Below are 21,532 nucleotides of genomic sequence, written 5' to 3'. Positions count from 1 at the left end.
TCGGAAACTTAGTCTTTCAAAAGCCTAACATTGATCAGTGTATGCTATCACACCATATAATGCCAGCACGTAGGAGTCCTACTGCAGAGAGCTCCAAATCCCTCCCCAGCAGGGTATACTTTGAAAGACCAAAACAGGACAAAAATAATTTTCATTTATTTTTAGGACACCATTCCAGCAATCAGTGTTTTATGGGCTTCTTGAATGAAATGTTGTTCATGCATGTATCAGCATATTAATGCTGATAGCTGTAATACACAATAAATGTTTGTTCATTGTCTTTTGTATTATAAAAACAAGGAGTTCTGTTTGAGGAGCGGGAGTTGCGAAAACTCCCTGTTGAAGTAAGGAGCTGTATAATGTTTGGCTAGACACTATGAAAATTCTTTTGCTTAATGTAACAAAAAAAGAGAACCCCCTCCCCTTCTCTCCTTCTGCATCTCAGTTGCCTCTTTTGTTCAAAGACACTGCTGCAAAGCTCATGTAACCATCTCCTGATAAGTTGCTAAACTAGTGTATCAACATCCTGCCTTCCTGTCTCACGCTGGGCCAACATGACCAAATAAAAAAAGAAATTGAACCACAACGCTGAGGAAGACTACGGCCTTCATCTTCACGACCACCAGAGGGACAGAGACGACACCCTAGCAACAGTGCGCGCAGTCGCAGAATATACCAGGATGTGCTGCGTAATCCCGGAATTACCAAGATATAAAAAGGGACCCTGGTGGGGGTGAGGTGCGTGCCGTTGGCAGAGCCGAGACTCCCCGGCCGCCCAGCGCTGTTTTGCTTGCTGTTGCTTACTCAGTAAATTCCTTTCTATTATTAATGCAATGCTCTCTGAAAATTAATTAAGGGGGCAACTTATAACACTAGCCACCTATAGATTTGTATTTTATGAATTTAATTCTTTATTGAACTTCAGTGAAAAAGAAAGATCAGAAGGCTACTCATTTAATTTCTGGATCGTGGAATTATCAAAAAGCAAAAGGAAAATAGCTATGACCATTTTTATAATGATTCAGTGACATTTACATGAAAATTGCTTAATTCACAAATCAAGGCACTATTTCCATTTTATGTCAAAAATATTTGCATTAAGATAACTCAGTCTTAGACTCATCTCAAAAATAACAGCAGTAATATTTTTCATGTGAAAAAATAAAAATCCAAAAATATCCATAAAAGTAACACAATTAAGATAAATGCAAAATTAATGACTCTAGAATTACTACTTTTCTGGCACATTTACAAAGTGATAATTTACCATCACTCATCACAAGTGATAAAAATATGACTTTCCTAAGAAATTTTTTCATTCAATAAAAAGAAAAAAATCAATATAAGCCTACTATGTTTAATTTCAGATTTAATTCTAGTCTGCTTAGAGTGTTATAGAGGACAAAATCCCCTCCTTTTGCTAGCTGCAAAGGACATCAAAACTCAACAAGAACAATCCACTGTTGAAACACAGTGAAGTGCAAAGGGGTTTTTGGTGTTCTCCTTTAAAGAGCCCTCTGCCTGGGCCAAAGATTTGCCAATTGTTTCAATTATACAGAAGAAATGGGTTTAAACTGTCTTATCCTTGCACATGAGAGCTAAAGAACTAACCTCAGATATCCCACTGAGCTTTCCTGACACACATAGGAAGTTGTGCTGTAATCCTTTGGGGAGGTTCTCATGCTCAGCCCATGCCATGGTAAATCTGAGAAGTGTGATGTGAAGATGCATGAAATCTCAAAGTGCAGTCTAAGTGCATTTTACTGCAGCACAGCTTGCTTCTCCAATTCCAGCTTGTTTTTAAAATAAGTACACTCACTGATACAGAGCAGTTACTTCCTTTTTTTTTACTTCCATACCATCTTTTGGGGCCATTTTTTCATCCCACTGGAATGACCCATCAGAAATAAAGGGCACAAGATTTTTTTCTATAACATACTATTTCTGTAGCGCATTGTGCCTCAATGATTACTGTAATTTAACCTTTATAATAAAAAACAGCTTCATCAGTGTAACTTCAGTTTATCGTATTAGCTTGTAACTGTTTATTTCTTCCATGAAGCACCTTTTTGTTATGATTTACTTGAACTGTTTGTCCTCCTGGAGTACTTACACAGCATTGCCAGAAGCAATCATCCAAAATATGCTGTGCTAGCTTAAAGGACAAAGAAATGCATTTGATCCAGGAACACATAGCTGTGTCTATTTTTACAGGCAGGGAAGTTAGTGTTCTCCATAATCTATCATTTGTTCTCTTCACCGTAACTAATTTTAAAACATATACTGAAGTTAACAAGACAATCACGTTATGCAGCATTGAAATCAAGCTGCTACCTGAAAGAAATGACTACCCTGTTCTTTTTACTATTGCCACAGTACCAAAGACAAAGCACCAAATGACACAACATTTGACAGACAGTTTAAAGATTCACTACATAAATTTTCTCCCTCCAAAACTTCAAATACCACAAAAAGAAAATCACACTTATGCTCCCCCCAAGGATTTTTAGCATTGTACCACCTCAAAGCAGAAAAGCAATGCCAAGCACACATCACACCCCGTACCTGCTCTTACACCCGTGTACTGCAGCACAGCTTTTCAGAGCTGTGGTCCTCAGCTGCTCTTTCTGCAGATTCTAATTCTACAACATAAATATTTTAAGATCCTTGTTTCTGTACAAGAATAGCCTGGACGTTTTTGTGCAACTGCAAATTTAGACCCCATCTTTGTATGTGTTTTGAAATCTTAACAGATTATTTTAAAGCACGCTAACTGATCAGTCAAATCAATCTGCAGCAATGCTACACCGTTGTAATTCTTTACACCACTCCTGTCACCTGTAAAGCTAGTTTATCTCCAGTGTCCAAGAGTGACGTACCAATAGAAGTTGAGTGCTTTAGGGTTCAGTGTCCAGCAGGTTTAGTCATTCCTGTGATGCTGCCTTTCTGCTTAGCAGAAGCCTCAAATCTAACACCCAGTACGTTCTGCAGGAGAGCCAATTTTTGCCTTACTTCCTTTTGCCTTACTTCTTCCCCCGCCCCTCTCCCTCTGCCCCCCCCCCTCCCCCCCCCCCCCCCCGAGATTTCAGGATTTCAGGTTACTATCTTGTAACATTTTTAATGAGAAATCTACAGCTTAAACTCAAGAATCCAGCTTTCTGCAGCTAACATACCAAAGAAATTGATTATCTACAAGTGGTTTGGAAAAGGAGATGCTAACCTACTGGTATGGCAGGATGTCTTACTAATATTACATTTCAAATAGCTGTTAAAACACAATTACAAATAACTAGATGTTTAACTAGATGTTTTGGTTAGCTCTCTCAAAAATAATAATGATAATAAAAATGCCTTCTCCGGGGGAAGGGGAAAAAAAAAATCTCTCCTCACTTTCAGTCTGTTTTCATCTCCCAGAATTGTTTCACATGGCATTAGACCAGTCTTGATGAACCTGCAAGGATTTATTTACTCACAGAATTTCTAGGTTGGAAGAGACCTCAAGATCATCGAGTCCAACCTCTGACCTAACGCTAACAGTCCCCACTAAACCATATCCCTAAGCTCTACATCTAAACGTCTTTTAAAGACTTCCAGGGATGGTGACTCCACCACTTCCCTGGGCAGCCTGTTCCAATGTCTAACTACTCGCTCTGCTCCAGGCTGTGCAGAGCTGCTTTCCCCCTCTGTCCCTCTCATCTGAGACTGTCTGGAAAGATTTGAGAGCAGCATACCTCAAACACACGTTGTTGGTCTCTCTCTGGTTTTCTAATTGTTCAGCTGGGGGAAGGAACAGGATGGCCTTACTGTACACATAAGTATAAATACATTTAATTAAGAAGATGAAAGTAACTGCAGTGTTCAGAGAAAATGAGATGAGGCAGAATAACTTGTGAAACAATAAGTGTTAAAAATCCAAAAGGTGAGACATAAAGCAGCTGTGTCGACCAGCACTGTGTACGGTAGGAATACATTATCAGCTCTGCAAGAGATGATATAATGAGAAAACTAAGCTGAAAGTATTTTAGATTAAACAGGCATCTAGCCACCTAATTACACTGAAGTCAAACTTACCCAGGTGGGAGCGCAGAGAACTGCTGGCTCTTTGCCCTTGGCTGCCTCTGTAGGAGGCCCTCTGTCTGCAGCGCTTCAGCAGCCACTGAGGCTGAGCTGTTGGTACCTGACCTAACAACGCATGTGGGAAGTGCAAAAAAAGAGCAGAGTGAAGAGCAAGAGCTCCTTAAAAATTGCTAATGGGTTCTCTTTACAGCACCTGTCATTGAAAAAGTGCTTTTGAGTACTTTAAGAGCCCCTGCAGAGGAACACTCACAACAGTTTGGGTGGATGCAGACTTACACTGGTAACAGCCACCAAACTGTTCTGCCACCAGTTTGCCTCTAGCTCAGTACAAACAATTCCAGGCAGCCAGCTGGAATCCAGCTCTCAGGACCTGATGCCCCTCCTGCTCCAGCAGCAGGGGACCCCAGCAGCAGGGGACACCATCAGCTTGGGGCAGCCAGCGACGAGCAGCAGGTGGCTGCTGAAGGCAGCAGGACACCCAGGCCCACTGCTACACACGCAGGAGCATGCTTTGTCGAGCTGGGGCTAGGCCATTTCATTCCTTTCCCAAATTGAGGAATCTCCCAGTGAGAACTGTCTGTCTCCTACCCAAAATATTGAGAAGCGATCATTTATTAAGAAAGACATTAGGAAGCTTCTTGCCGCCGCTCCTATTGTTCCTTAGTGCTGCAGAGGCCCAAGGGATCTGCTCAGCACCAGTCCTGTAATGGGAAGCAGCAGCAGCAGCACCAGCAGCCGTTCTGTACTAACACAGGTCGTGCCACATGGAGAAGTCTCTTTAAGATACTTTCATTCATTATGTAAGCATTAAATGTGTGTCAGGTTTCAGAAGACAGACTAATATTATATGAACAGCATGCAAGCCATGTGGTATCTCGTCAAGAGAACATTTAAACTAGTCAATTAATAAGAAGTACTAGTAAACAGTCAAAAAGGGAGCTGGAGTGTTTTTTTATTAAATTCCCATGACTTAAAAGTACCAGTACTTCTAAGAATCATGTTTATCATAAAAAAATAAAATAAAATAAAATAAAATAAAATAAAATAAAATAAAATAAAATAAAATAAAATAAAATAAAATAAAATAAAATAAAATAAAATAAAATAAAATAAAATAAAATAAAATAAAATAAAAAATATTAAAAGTATAAATAAATGATAACTGGAAAGGTGACAGTTATGCTAGTGCAGTTAAATACTGACTATAAAAATTACTATTTGAAGAGATTAGTGTAAATCACACAGTGACCACCAAGTTGTGTATACAACTATTTTTTGTTAAAATAATGCTAAATATTAAAATATGCTAATTCTCTAAAACAGTGATAAGACAGAAGGGTACATGAAGCTAATTCCTCCTAGCTTTTTCCTCCAAAGCTCCTTTAGTGTTTTCTTCCTGCTCTGTGGAAAGCTATTTTACGTTGTTGATAGCAAAGTCTGAATGTTACGCACTTTTGCAATGAGGTCTAATAAATGCATTATTCTGTGAAGTGGCTGGTTTGATTTTTCTCTCTGCCGTTATTTTCAGAGAAGTGTTCTATGTCTGAATGCACTATCTTTAAATACTTTTCACTTCTTTTCTCAGAACTAAAGATGAAACTATCATAATCATTATGAGAAGAAAATGCTTTTAGGTTTTCTCTCAGTCTTTTTCCCCCCTTTCCTTAAGAGTATTTTTTTTTCTTCCGAATTTGAACTTCCAAAATAAATTCACTAAATTCCCTAAGACTGTTTAGATTATATGGACTTTATATGGATTTGATTTTTTTTTTCTCCTGCTTGGTGTGTTTGTTTGTTTTTTATCAAAGACACAAATTAGCCAGAGTTTTAAAGACGGCCAAAATTCAAAGCACAGTTCAAGTTGCTTTGTTTTGGTATTTATTTATATTTCAAGCTGTACCAGGACAATGAGAGCTTCACATCTGCAGAACCACGCAAGTGTGCATTCAGGAGGCAGTTTCTGGAGACTGCATGTACCAGATTACGTATATAACTCTGAAAATCTAAACAAATACATATTTCCTCATCTCCCAAACTTGATCAATATGAACTATTGCCCCTTCCTCAAAAATCCTCAAAAATGGATCTACCAAGTTCCAGTTTTCTACTTCTCATGCAGATTAGTACACAGGAGCTGAAAGAAGAAATTCTTTCTAATCAGAGGGGAGGGGGGGGGGGGGGGGAAAGATGGATTTACAGAACTGTTTCGAAATGATTAGTCTTTACAATGACAGCATTCCTTAACTGTTAAAAATAAATGATTAAGCAGACAGTGAAGGATCTCAAGTTTTTCCTGGTTTCTCTCCAGTCTGTGGAAGAAAGGTTAAACACAAACTCTGTATGCATGTGAAAGAGCAAATAACTGGATTTGTCAGGTTTTGCCTCTTTTAATCCTCCTCCACCAGCCACAGAGTAGTTTTCTGCAGACTCAGCTAAACTGGATTTTAAGACATTTAAGAGTTAGATGAAGATTTGATCAATGTGCTTTATCTCTGTGCTCTGTTTCAGTGAGGGCAGCAGAATACTCCTAACTCCCATTCCCCCTCCCACTGCATCCTGCCATGCAGGTAGTGAAGGCACACACTAAGCTAATTGCAGTTTTTCTCTTCATTCCCTTTGGGTACCAGCAATATGCCTGAGGACAGGCTGAGCACTCACACCAGCACTCTGTGACAGGAATGCAGTCAAAGGATGAGAGAAGCCTACCAGATGCCCAAATAAAAAATTAAAAAAAAAAAAAGAATATATATATTTTATTTATTTTAATCTCTTAGAATTCATTGCAGCAAAGAAACAATATGTGATCTAGTTAAACTGTGCTGGAATACACTTGCTAATGCTACATTTGATGAAGAAATTAATTTCTGCATATCAGGAAAAGCAATAATTAAATCCAAGGGCACTAAACAAGAAAATATTCATGTCTCTAAATATTCTTCAAATTATGATTATCGAGGGTTATGTGGTATGCTACAGAATACGCCACTGACTGTTAGAGCATTACCAACCACTTTTCATTTTCCAGTGTAATCTAAGTCACCAAAAAGTAAAGCTCTTAATGACTTCAGAACATAAATTTCTTCACCTACATATGAAGAACCAGTCAAACTGAGCAAAATTCAAATGATACCAAAAGTAACTAGCAACAATTACAGTTAAAATACTAAATGTGAATACAAAAATATTGCTGAAAACCTTTAATTTGTTGCCCACAACTAACAGAATTATAGCCCTCACTCTTTTATTCATTATGTCTTTATTCTGTCATTTGAAACTATTTATAGTGACACTGGGTTGATTCACCATAATTTCCTTCCACCCACAGCCATTTAATTTTTTTTTCCTCCAGTAATTTTATATATTTAATGTGTTTTTCATCAGTTAAAAAAAAAGTGTTTTACTGAATTAAAAAATTATAGATCAGAATAGCATCTATTGAGCAGCACAATTTTAAACAGTGCATGTTGATATTCATTTTCCTTCCCTTAAAATTCTGCAGATGCAAATTAGCTCAATGAGGGAAATGTGTGGATAGTGGGAACGTGTTTGTTATACAATTAGAAATAGTGAAGCTAGCAAAGTAATAAGCCTTGAAGTTTAAGACTTTTTCATCTTCTATTATATGACTCCAAAATACCATTTGCATCTCAAGAATGCCATTCCCAATCTAGCCTTGATCAAAACAATAGAAAATAAGAATGAAAATATAATGTAACAAAATCCACAATGAACACTGAAGAATGTGCATTTAAATCGTCTCAAAAAAAAGTTCAATAATTCACCTGGAATATTCCTCACTATTACCTCACTTGTTTCTTTAGGTACTTGGAAGCTGATATTTTAAGAAATTAATCTAGATACAAAAAGCACACTACGCAAGCATGCCCTGTCCTCAGCAAATGCTCTGCATTGACATGACAACATAAGATCAACAGCCTCATCCTCCTTTATTTAACAGGTTTTTACAAAAATTCCACACCATGCAGGAATGTAAACTGGAGATTACAATGCAACAATTCTTATTTCATAGATTATATATTAAGAGAAAACTGATACAAAACAACAGAAAGGTGCATGTTTGGCTTTTTTTTTTCTTAGCTTGTTTTAGATTTAGTCCTTCATCAGGCTCCCATTTTCAATATAACACCTTATCATAATATTTTTTCTCGACCTCTCGTTTATTAAATTAACTTCCCCAAACATATTTCCTTAGTGCCTTTTCACTCCAGTATGCTTTCCAATCCTTTCTTATGACCGAGTTTTGTCTGACTTTCATCAGTGATACTTGAGTCTCATCCCTATACCCACTCATGACACTTGTAAGGATTTAACCACTAGCAGAAGAGATAACAGGCTCAACTGCAAACTGGGGCAAAAGCAGTCAAATATCCACTGAAGAATATAATGAAAAAAATACATTAAGAAAAAAAAATAATTAAAACCTGCCTAATTAATGAGCCTTTCTTATTAATGACACCTTTCCATCTCTTCAGTTGTATTTAATTTTCTGATATAACTCTTATGTATGAGTTCAGTAACATCATCTGGAAGCAGCAATATTAAAGCAAATGACTGGAATAAGTCTTAGAATGGAAAGATGTTTAATCAGTGGGTAGGAAATTGGTCTACTTAAGCATTTACCTTCAAAATCCACTTCTAAATGTCACCTTCAATCAAACAGAAAGCAAACACTACCTTCTCTGACCAATGTGTCTGATCAAACAGAGAAGCACTCACCATTAAGCAATGCGCCAGAAGTTACTTAAATACCAAAACCAGCCAAGAAAACAGTAAATTACTTGTGGGTAGTTTGTAAGTAATTACTACATTCATTCATTCAGTCAGTATGAATTCTTTACTTAGTTTTCATAAACAAATTATTCAGAGCTCTGCAAAGTATTCCCACAGAAAATGAAAATTCCTTTGTTCAGGAATTTTTGCTCTCAGCTTTAGGTTACTTGCCATGGACTCTGAGTTCATCCAACCAAGCTCATATTGCGCTTACCAACATATGTAATAGTTATTAACATGAACGTCTATATACATATACACACAGAGACACAAGCATATGTATATCTTTGCTGGGTTAAAAACTGTCTGGACAGACAGGCCCTGAGAGCAGTGGTGAACAGAGTGAAATCCAGCTAGTGACCAGACACCAGTGGTGTTCCCCAGGGGTCTGTGTTGGGGCCCAACCTCTTTAATATCTTTATTGATGATTTGGGTTAGGGAACTAACCCAATTTGGGTTAGCACACCCTCAGTAGGTTTGCAGATGACACCAAGTTGCGGGGGGGGGAAGTGTCAATCTGCCAGAGGGTAGGAAAGCCCTGCAGAAGGACCTTGCCAGGATGGGTCAATGGGTAGAGGCCAATGGGATGAGGTTCAACATGGCTAAGTGCCGGGTCCTGCACTTTGGCCACAACCACCCCATGAAACAGTACAGGCTTGGGGCAGAGTGACTCAAAAGCTATGCAGAGGAAAAGGATCTAGGGGTTCTGGTTGATGCTTGCCTGAACATGAGTTGACAGTGTGCCCAGGTGGCCAAGAAGACCAACTGCATCCTGGCTTGTGTCAGGAATAGTGCAGCCAGCAGGGCGAGGGAGGTGATCTTCCCCTTGTACAATGTTCTGGTGAATCCACACCTTGAATATTGTGTTCAGTTTTTGGCCCCTCCCTACAAGAAGGACATTGAGGCCCTGAAGCATATCCAGAGAAGGGCTACGAAGCTGGTGAAGGGCCTGAAACACAAGTCCTGTGGAGAGCAGCTGAGGGAACTGGGGTTGTTTAGTATGGAGAAGAGGAGGTTCAGGGAGACCTAATCGTTCTCTACAGCTACATGAAAGCAAGGTGTGGGGAGTTGGCGGTCAGCCTCTTCTCACAGATAACCAGTGATAGGACTAGAGGGAATGACCTCAAGTTGTGCCAGGGGATGCTTAGGTTGGAAATAAGGAGACATTTCTTCTCAGAAAGACCAGTCAGGCATTAGAATGGGTTGCTCAGTGAGGTGGTGGCATCACCGCCCCTGGGGGTGTTTAAGGAAAGGTTGGACCTGGCTAAGGTCCATAGCTTAGTGGGTGACATTGATAGAAGGGTGATGGTTGGACCAGATGATCTTGGAGGTCGTTTCCAACATTAATGATTCTATACGTTTAAAAAATGAAAATCTATTAATTAGTCAGGATAACAGTTCACCAGTATTTACCTTTTGATATGTGGATGAAGTACATGTAGTTTAACATATTGCTTGCTTAATTCATGTATATGCACACACATACAAATCAATAATGAACTGCATCATACGCAATATACAGAATGCATATACATTCTGTATATTCTATATAACACATATTTGTATATTCTATATATTATATATAGAAACCTCAGCATGTATGCATGTGTAAAGGTACGTACTCACACATATATACACATTCATAAACTAAAATGTGCAAACAGACAGTATATGAATAAGCATGAACATTTCAAAGACAGTACATTTTTTTATCTGTACATAGACAATATGACCCTAATAGTATCTGAAAACAGTTTGAAGGCTGGTGTAAAAATCATTGGTGAGGAAAAATAAAAATCTACTTCTCCTCCTTGTAAATGTTTTTTAAATGTAAAACCTGATATTCTACTCCTTGGAAGACCATTTCTCTACATATGGAATTTCATGATAAAAAGCTCTAAAGTCCCAGCTTTCTCTAGATAAACTCCACTGGCTTACTGATGCATGAATGCACAGAAATTGAATTACTGTACAACAGCAATTACTTTTCACAGCACAGTTATAATGAGAATCAGCTCCACAATGAACACCAGGTAGCTACAGTATAAAATGTTAATAAAAAAAAAATATTTTATTTGCATTTTCCACTGCAGCAATGGTAGTTGCCTGAAAGAAAAATAATTCTTAACACTTTACTTGCCATCTTTCAGTGTCAATCTACTGAAAATAGAAATTTAACTACATAAAGTTTTAAGAATAGTTTTTAATATTCCCTAATAATTTCTCTTTCATACTGACTTCTTTCATTTCCCTCATTTTGTTTTTCTATGACGCCATTAACAGAAAAAATAAAAACAGCAAATGCATTGTTTTAATTCCACCTCTTTTCTGCCCTTAGATTTGTTACAGTAGTCATTTGTTACTGAGCACTGTCATCATGCCCTACTCCTTTCAGTTTCAAATGTGATTGGAGTCACTATAATGTCATGAGACCTCCTAAAAAAATTATGTTTTGTTTTGATTTTAAATCACAGATAACTTTAAATTAAGTCAGGTCAAGCCCATTTCCTGTAAGTGAAATCACTAAAAGTCCATGGAAATCAATTAACTAATATCACAAGTGACAGCAAACTATGCAAGGCTCTCAAAGTGATTATTTGGGTTTGGCTGTAAAATTAAAACCACTGCTGTACCATGCAGGAAACGAGTTGGTTGAGGGAGGTGATTGTCCCGCTCTACTTTGCGCTGGTGCGGCCTCACCTTGAGTATTGTGTGCAGTTGTGGGCACCGCAGTACAAGAAGGACATTAAACTGTTGGAGAGTGTACAGAGGAGGGTGACAAAGATGGTGAAGAGCCTAGAGGGGAAGATGTATGAGGAGCAGCTGAGGGCACTGAGCCTGTTCAGCCTGGAGAAGAGGAGGCTGAGAAGGGACCTCATTGCGGTCGACAACATCCTCGTGAGGGGGAGTGGAGAGGCAGGTGACCTATTCTCTGTGAACACCAGTGATAGGACCCTCGGGAATGGTGTTAAACTGAGGCAGGGGAAGTTTAGGCTGGACATCAGGAAGAGGTTCTTCACCGAGAGGGTGGTTGCACACTGGAACAGGCTCCCCAGGGACATAGTCACTGCACCAAGCCTGTCCGAATTTAAGAAGCAATTGGACTGTGCACTTAGTCACATGGTCTAAACTTTTGGGCAGACCTGTGCGGTGCCAGAAGTTGCATTTAATGATCCTTATGGGTCCCTTCCAACTCAGGATATTCTATGACTGTGAAACGTTTCCATTTATCCCACCTTAAATGTCTTAAATATTCTTAAAGATAAAGAGCTATAAACAAAATTAAGTATTAGTAACATTGAATCAAAACCACTCTTAATGGGTTTAACTCCAATTGTGTCAGAAATATTTCAAAACAATATCTGAAGCTGCCTGTCTGAAATTCCATCAAGTAGGGCAGTGTTAGGGAAGAAACAGTTAACAGGAATATCCTGAACTGCTATAAATCTAATGTAAATAATGAACTCTGGGAGTGGGGGGAGTTGCTTGCTAGGGTCTCCATCTGTAAGTAGATGACAAAAGGTTGTATAATTGGTTTAGCACTTTCAGTTTTCCATTTATTTTTATGTATCTGACAGCACAAAAATGGGACATTCTGTGATAGGATAATTGCATAGTGAAGGGTAATTCAAACAGGGGATGAATATGATAAAAATCATACCGAGCCAACTAATCACTATCAAAAGTGATGAGACAAAGATAAGAAAAAATCAGCCAGACTATAAATTGGGAGGAGGAAAAAGTTCAACAGTGATTAGTATCCTAGAACACATTAATGTGTTTGAAACACAAAGCAATCCCCCCCAAACCTGAAGACCTTTCCAAGCCGTCCTATTTCTATATTTCCAGGTCTTCTTATTGGCCTTTTCCACAAATTAAACATTTTGTATTACTGTGGCTCTCTCAATAGTTGTCAGATGATGTTAAATCTGCTAAAAGCTGAGAAAGTACATTGATTAAAACAATTTATCTAAAAAATATTTTATATTACACTATGGATTACGATCTACTTGTATCTAATTCAACCTGCACTTTAGAGTAACTATTTGGGCTAACACAAACACATTTTTTGAGCACTTGGATTTCAACCTTCTCAATGGTTACCCTATATTTCTAGCGCTGGGGGATATTTTATAATTTGGTACTTCATTTGGTACTTATCCAAATATTACCACTACTTCATCTAAAATATTAATCTAACCTCTAGGTTTCAGTGCTCAGTACATTTCCATCAAAATTTAGGTCAAAATTCTACTATTTTAGAGGCAAGGTGAGTAACATTACTTTGTCTAAACATGGAGCAGAGGTCTCAGCTCCATATGAGCTTTCAAAGTCCTATCTCACCTCTCCAGATAAGAGAAAATGAGCTATAGTGTACCAAAGATGCAAGTTGGGCAAAACTTGTCAGGACAAAACTACTAAGCTCTATTGGCGATTTGAACTCTGGTGGGCTTTCAACTTACTACCAGAGCATGAAAGGTCTCCCGCTGCACCTCTAGCTACGGTCTGAACTGTCCAAGGTGCTCCACCTCATGAAATTATGCAAAATATAGCTTTCCTGGAAGGCACACTATACAGATGAATTTTAAAAATAAAGCAGCCCTGTCCAAACGAAGCTTCTAACTTCTTTTCCAAAGATCTAAACTGTCCAAAGAAGGGTCTGGGTCTTAGGTTTTCAAAGCCCTTTCACACAACATTACATACATGCTTTAACTTGAGAGGGCTTACTTTTACACAGAACACAGTTGCCTACATTGGTCTGTGAAGCTTTGGGTTGTTTTTTTTCCTGTCCTTAGAGGAAAAACACCATATGTCTGAAGGGGCCAAACCAGCCCTGTACACAACCATTAGAAAACACCCGTTACAAAGCTGTAATTGAGATACCACTTCCCTAACACCAACCCACGCTTATGGAAAAGATGTTCTCTTGCCTTGCATGCAGCTTGCTGCTCACTTCTGGCTCTAAAAGGCTGCTGTTGCAAGATTGCTTTTTCACATTTTTATGTTCTCAGGGCAGTAGTTTTCTCTACTAAGGAAAAAGGAAAACAGTCCCACCAGAGTCAATGTACTTCTGCAGGCAATCTGCAGGCTTCTGGAAGCTGTTGCACATATCTTAAAGTGCAGTTTTTCTCTGAAAAACACACTTTTAAAATAGCACTGTGGGGTTCCATGTTTATTGTCTTTCTCTGCTTCCCTGCCAAGCGTGCTCAGTTTACAAGCTGAAATATGTTTTACTTTGCTGCCAACCAAGAAAATTCAACCTCTAAACTAGCACCAAATTCCTTCCTCCCTTTTGCACTGTAACAAAAAATAAAAGGCTGAATTGTATCTCCAGCTACACAAATGGAATCCCCTTCCTTGGGTGATGCCTTCTGCCCCACAGCTGAGACATAAACTCCACTGAGCAGACACACCTGACCTGCAGCACAGTAGATGTCAAATTGCATCACCACAGTGGACTATCAGTTTGTTGACATAGGTGATACAACAGAAAATACAGTTACAGTCACCTAAATTCCTAGCAAAGAATAATGTAAAATGTAAATTACAACAGCAAACTTGCTATTATTTAGAATACTTGTTACAACAAGCTCCTATTCAGTATCAAAGAACATAGAAGTCAGATTTTTTTTCATATTTTAAAGAAAATCTAATAAGAAAACAAAGCTGATACAGCTGAGCATAAAAGAAAGGTCAGAATGGAAATCCAAAAAAGACATTAAAACCTGCAAAGGTGCAGAAAGCACAATGTAGGTAATTAACTATCATTAATAAGTTGTCTTTAGAGTGATGTAGTACTTACCACAATTAAAGGAATTTTGTATTTAGTCCCAGCTAAATATTGTATATAATAAACATTTATATTTTTATATTTAATTTTTATATATATTTAAAATATGTATATAATAAATATTGTGTATAATAAAAATTTGAATCTTTTTCTGGATCTGAACTAAAGGATAGCTTTTGATCTCAGAAGACTCTCCCCAATGCTATTTTTATGCTAGAGAGCAATGGAATTAAGTCTGGTTTGCTTTGGTTTGATATTGCAAACTCTAACATAAATGCACAACAATATATAGTTATGTTTGAGCAAATGCAAGCGATACCTTACAAATCTAAATGGGAAGCTGGTAGTCCAAACCTAACTACACATTCTTGAGTTTAACTACTGCCAGCATAAATAATTTACATCTATTCTCTAAAGAACTGATCCTAAAAATATTTCTGAACACTTTAGCATTTCCACTCCAGCTTTCAGAGCAAAGCCTAAGTTCTGTTCTTAGTTTTACATGAGAGAATGAAATAGTAGACTGATCTGCTGCTTACCCGTACAGCTTCAGATTTTTTGTGAAACATTTCTTCCATGTTCTTTGCTAACTTTTTCACAAGCTGAAGGCCATCAATTTCTTCTATTGCAACATCCTTCTCATATTCTTTGTATTTCTAGGGAGGAAAAAAGGACAAATTATTCAGAGAATCTGCTGAAATTTTGACAACTAATTATTAGTTTCATGTTACGCTGTTGCTGACATTCTCTATTTATTTGATGTTTATTTGCATGACAGAAGGTTGCTGTGTGCCAAGACACAGTCATAGCGATGAAACAACTGAGTTAGAACCAGAACTCTTCAGAAAATACAATAGAAATATTTATCTCGTGTGCCATAGGATGCAAGTGATTTTCCTTCACACCAGTTCAGTTGCTGCTCCCCACAACCAAACATCAGAAAATCAAAAGTTAAAAACTCTTATATTCTATCCAAAATCATTTTAAACCAAATATGCTTGCCAATCTACCATGCCTTAGCAACCTAGAATCCTCTTCCTTCTCAGCTGAAGTTCTTGCAGATATCTATTTCATGAGCTTTATACAATACTTAGATTATGAATACTTATAGTATAAGCATATCTAGATGTTCTTAACTTTCCATGCAAAGAAAACCTGACATAAACTACATAAATATGAGCCTTTATCTGAATGCAGGCATGAACGTATAATTTGTATAATATGGATGAGCATTAATTTATGGTCGCTTTACACAGTGTGAGTGACTCTCAGACTGAGCACTGAAAATGTATTCAAAACAATTTTGATCCCCTGGTTTCTGCACGTGAACTTTTTTTTTTTTCCCCCTTATCAGTGTTTATAAATGATGCTTGTAAGAACATAATACACAAAAAAGCATAATACTCTTTCAAGCCAAACTTCAAAGCATTTAATACAGGGAGAATTCCTCCTTCCCATGTCATTCCACTATAGCTTGCACTCTAAGTGATGGCTTGCAGTCTAGCTATTGTTTGCTTATCTCTACTTAAAATGTGTTTGAGTTGTCATGAACTAATCATTGCTCATTACTCATTTCTGAACCCTTAACCTATTCACATAATCATACCTCCACGATACTGCAAGAAAGACGAAAAACACTTGGCTTCTCTCAGCTTTAGCCTACGTGCAAAAAAAAATCTTCCAAACCTCTAAAGCAGACCCTTAGTCCAGTCCACAGCACAACACTCAATAAAATGAGATGGTATTCTTAACAAAATTCGTCGATAAAATTTGCCTGTCTCTGAGTTGTATACAACACCACAGAGGGAAGAACAAGGACATCAAAAACAATGACTCAAACCACCTGAATGATCATTTCAGTGATCAAAACAATAATAAGTCAGGACCAGTCATGTCCTGGCTGGTGACAGAAGAAAGAAATCTACTGTGAGTGAATACCTACACTTATTGTACCCATTTCTTCCAACAAAAATGATATTTAAGACACGGTGACACTTCGGACTTGTTTTAATAGTATACTTCTCTGTAAAAACTTGTGCAAATGTCCTAGTAAGCAAATAATATTTGATAAAATATCATTTGCTGACAAGACATTTCATAAGAAGGTTAAAGTACAAAGGTGTCAGTAAATATTTAGAACATTGAATTCTGGATATACTGTAATTTTCTCATTTCAATAATTTACTTGTATACTATTTCCTATTATGAGACTATTTTATCTGAAATGTTAATAGTAGTCTAGCAATCTTTAAGAAGCCTCAAACACGCCACCTGCATTTTTCTTGGTGGGGGAAAGTAGGAGAGATTGTTCCCTGCCCCCCCCCCCCCTTGGTCTGCTTTTAAACATTTTGATTTCAACTCTGCAAGTTCATTTCTGCCACTACTAAACTCCTGCTCAAGTTCTGCTATTCACTCTGAGAGAATTAATTTAGGATAGCACAATGATTCATCTAAAACAGAATTGTTGGCTCTTTTCTTGTTGTTGTTGTTGTATTTTGCTTTTTGGGTTTTTTTGGGGGGGGATTTATTGAAGAAAATACAAGAACATAGTGGGTAAATGTTATTGTAACAAATACTAACTGTAGTAAAATGCACTTGATTAACAGTAAATGGAAAACATTCCCAGTTAATTAATGATGTCAAAGCCTGCTTATGTCCCACTGGATTTGAAGCTTTGGAGAATTTAAAACAAATAAAAAATGCACTGCCATGTACAATTATCATATTTATTATGTCAACAGACCAAGTACAAATTTGACTCACTTATTTCAAGCTGCGCAGATCATGTTCAGCCTGTCAGCTTCTGATAAAAACTGTTTCCTTCAGAGTTGACTTTAAAGTTCTTAGAAAGTATTCCAAAATCCATCCCGTCAAGAGTCTGTTTTCAGGTCATCAGATTTATTGATTTAAACTTTTCCATTAAGTGAAGAAAACCATACTCTTCACTGCATTTGTCTTAATACTGCATGTTACAATGGAAACCAACATTTTCCAGCAACACAGAATTACACCATAGTCTATTAGTTTACTGTTAGACAATATTTAAAAGCCACACTTGTCAATTTTGAAAAACTGGTGCCTTTGGAAATTAATAATTAATTTGCTTCAAAATATGTGGGTATAATTTATCAATTGATAATTTAGGATTTTATAATTATACTACTACTTAGAATATTCATTCATTTTTCCCCTAAATTAAAAGTCAAAGGTCCAAAATAAAAAATATAAACATAATCTTTTTCCTCTAATATATAAGTTATAATAAAGAAGACCACACATCTTGCATGGCACATGCCCTGCCAACTGCTGGAAACCTTCAAGAACATTTGCAACAAACTAGAGGTATGTACTTGATCTGCAAGACCTTGACAATCAAGGCATTTACTTAATACCTATTTTATATTCAGAATTTCATTGCCATAATAATACTTCTGTTACTTATTCAGCCCTCAGTGGAAGGTTGCAAAAGAGAAGAAATAACATGGCTGGAAAGAACAGCAGCTGGTTTTAGTGTTCTTGTGCTCTAGTGATCGTGTGTGGAGAGAAGAGGTGCCAGCTTAGTCTATGCATCTCTCAGCGAGTGTGCAGGAGGCTGGGAAATTTGATTCAATCTCAAAAATGGTTGATTCTACAGTACCTATTAAAAAAAGAAATCTGAATCACAGTAGATATGAACACACACAAAATATAACTGCAAAAGGTGTCATTAATAACAGATTCTCTTCCTTCCACCACAAAGGTGGTCTGACATATAGGCTCTCATCATTCTCCTGTAACTACATTTTACAAAATAAATTCTTTTTTAATTTAAAAAAATAGCTAAAACAATACAAAGTTCATTCAAAATTTGTAATAAGTTTTAAAATAAATTTGTTTTATTTTAATGTCATCTTGACAAAACAGGACTGTGACAGTAAGGCTGCAATTAAACAAAATGCTATCACCAGCAGCAGTGGAAGAACCTGTTTTCTGGGCTGTCCTTTATATTGCACAGTTGCAGACTATCTTGTAATACTGCTACTCTTAATAGTACTTCTAAGTAATGCAATGCTTTAAATCAGCCATTTCCTCTGCCCTGTAAATATATATATATATATAGTGTGAAGTTGGTGGAAAAAGCATTTAAAAAAATGTAACCCTCCATGTTTTTCAATATTCTATCATTTGATTTCAATAACAGATATGAAAAAATTCACATCAACTTTTCTAGCACACAATGATACATTTCTACTATTACTAAAAGGAGATAAAACAACATCAACTTTTCTGTAAATAATTGATTTGCAAGACAAAAATGTATGAAAAGTTAGTAACAGTTGGACATTTCTTTTGATAAGTGGTTTTCCAATTTTCTAGAAGATTGAGCATATACAACTAAGCAAATTCTGATTTGTTTCGTTCTGTTAGCAAAATCAGCATTTGTTAAGAAATTCTCCACAGAGACAGGAACATTTATCATTTGACAAAACAGACAAAAAATAGATTATTTCTGCAGCATCTATTTTGCCAGATCATTTCACATAGGCACCAGGCAAAGACAAACAGTACTTCACTGTCAGAAATTTTAATGCTTTTCATGGATTTACTTGCGTCCCACCCCACAGAGTAAATGATCATGTAGGAGTAATATACCACAAAGGAGCCTACGCAAAACTCCAGTCTGAAGCATCTATTGCAATCCAAGCATTGGGCAATTAACATCAACAAGCACCCAAAAAAATAATTAACACACAACATGTGGCTTGAATGAAGAAGGAGGAAAAGAAATATCCTCTTGAAATAAGACAACTTCATAAAGATGCCATATAGAGATACCTTAAAGGAAACTGTAGCGAGGTGGGGTGGGGATTGGTCTATTCTCCCACATGCCTGGTAACAGCATGCTAAAGTTGCACCAGGGGAGGTTTAGGTTGGATATTAGGAAGAACTTCTTTATTGAAAGGGTTGTTAGGCATTGGAATGGGCTGCCCAGGGAAGTGGTTCATTCGCCATCCCTGGAGGTCTTTAAAAGACGTTTAGATGTAGAGCTTAGTGATATGGTTTAGTGGAGGACTTGTTAGTGTTAGGTCAGAGGTTGGACTAGGTGATCTTGGAGGTCTCTTCCAACCTAGATGATTCTGTGATTCTATGTCAGCTACAGTCTGATTTATTTATTTTTTTTTCTCCAAGGACAAATGTGGTGTTTGTGTTTCTATTTGTATTTTGTATCTACTTCTACCAGCATTTTATCAAAATCCAGATACTATGTTGTATACCAAAACATTTCACGTTGCTTACAAGTGTGTAAACAGTTCTCAGCATCACTCTTTCAGCAAATCTGTGGGTGCTGTGCACACAGACAGAACACTGCAGCCATTTATGATAAAGATTCCAGCCACTCCCAGTCATCTTCCAAAGCAGATAATATCACTACCATCCTGATCAAAGAAGTGCATTTACCAAAAGCAATTTTGTAATAGTCCTTTAAAACCAATCTGTCAGTTTGTGGTGCATATTTAGAAATCGATATAAGCCTCTGAGGTGTCATCATAGTTACTTCTTGCATATTTGTACATACTTCACAAATGTTGCTATTTGAGATAGTTTCTCACATACGTGACATTTATGTGTGCTTTATAATGTGCTTTATAATTATAATTACTTTATAATGAAAATGCAGCATGTAAATAAAAGTTCACATATCCATTTCAATCTATCCATTGTTTCCATACAAAAAAAAAAAAAAAAAAAAAGGTATACATGTATTTACTCCGTGCCATTTAGGAAAAGACACCACACAATTGGAAAATACTTTCAGACGTTTGGGTATCAATATTTCAAGTATAAAATGAGATTACAGAAACATACACATAAAGCTCACATTGATTTTTGATGCCTTTCTCATAAAATAATTTTTCGATTGTATGCTATTAGCACTACTGAACAAAATTTAAAACAAATGTATTTATTCAAGGTGCTTTAAAACACCTACTCATTCTTTACTTATTTTGTTTTCAGTTATAAAACCTCAACCCCACAATTTGTAGAACAAACCGACAATGTATCTGCATTAGGTGCTGCCTTACACCATTAGTAGTTCTGTTGAAAATAAAGGATATATGCACAGAGCAAGGCTTGCTACTATTAAAAACATGGCTCTGAGCTTTTGAACCAAAGATAAAAATGTAGATTGTTCTTGATGTGGAAATCCTATCACAGCATTTTACAAGACAATATCATTTTAAAGCATGCTCAAATCGATGGGACACAAACTGGGAAAGTCTGAATCATAGGCTCTTGTGGTGCTCTAACATGCTAGCACACATCCCTTCTACACACAAGATAGGAGAGCAATTTCCAGCAGATGATTTAAAAATATACTGCAAAGACTCTAAATGCTTCATTACAAGTGAGGGGTCGCTCATTAAATATGCACTGTTGCAGTAAACCTGAATTTGAAGCCAAAGAAAATGAAGTCTCCAGTATCGCATGCGAGTGGGAATCAGAGCTTTTCCACTGAGCAGGAGGGTATTCAGATGGCACAACCACAGCAGACATCAGCTACAGATGGTGCACTTCTCTGATAGACTCATCTGTGAAACTGTCCTTAGTAAAAGATTTTATATTCTCCATTATTGCATTGCCCCTATGGTGGTGTGCTTGTTGTTTTAAACAAGAACATCACTGTTATGTTATTTGTTCCTCCTTACTCTAAAACAAATTTGGTGGAGCAAGTTTTAATGCCTCAACAAAATACAGAGCATTAGAGCTGTTTTGTGGCCAATGGCTGGAAAGCATTTATAAAGAAAAATACTTCAGTTAAGAGCTGGTATAAAATTCATCATCCACAGATCTCCAAAGATTTTATAAAGTGAGCATCTAAGAATCTGAATT

The 21,532-nt window shown here is 37.1% G+C and overlaps 1 protein-coding gene across 6 annotated transcripts in view; it reads right to left on the bottom strand.

Annotated features, from left to right (window-relative positions):
- CACNA2D3 (calcium voltage-gated channel auxiliary subunit alpha2delta 3) overlaps window positions 1-21,532 on the bottom strand; it is a 468,808-nt gene that overhangs the window by 360,361 nt on the left and 86,915 nt on the right. For all 6 annotated transcript variants that reach the window (XR_014696338.1, XR_014696339.1, XM_084530631.1 and 3 more), the window contains exon 3: window positions 15,199-15,315. Coding sequence is in view for 4 of the 6 variants with exons in the window: in XM_084530631.1 (XP_084386757.1) it covers window positions 15,199-15,315 (117 nt within the window). In the remaining 2 variants the exon portion in view is untranslated. The remainder of the gene's footprint in view (window positions 1-15,198; window positions 15,316-21,532) is intronic.

This window comes from Aythya ferina (genome assembly GCF_964211825.1).
Source record: "Aythya ferina genome assembly, chromosome: 10".
Taxonomy (NCBI): domain Eukaryota; kingdom Metazoa; phylum Chordata; class Aves; order Anseriformes; family Anatidae; genus Aythya; species Aythya ferina.
This window is presented reverse-complemented; position numbering and strand designations above follow the sequence as displayed.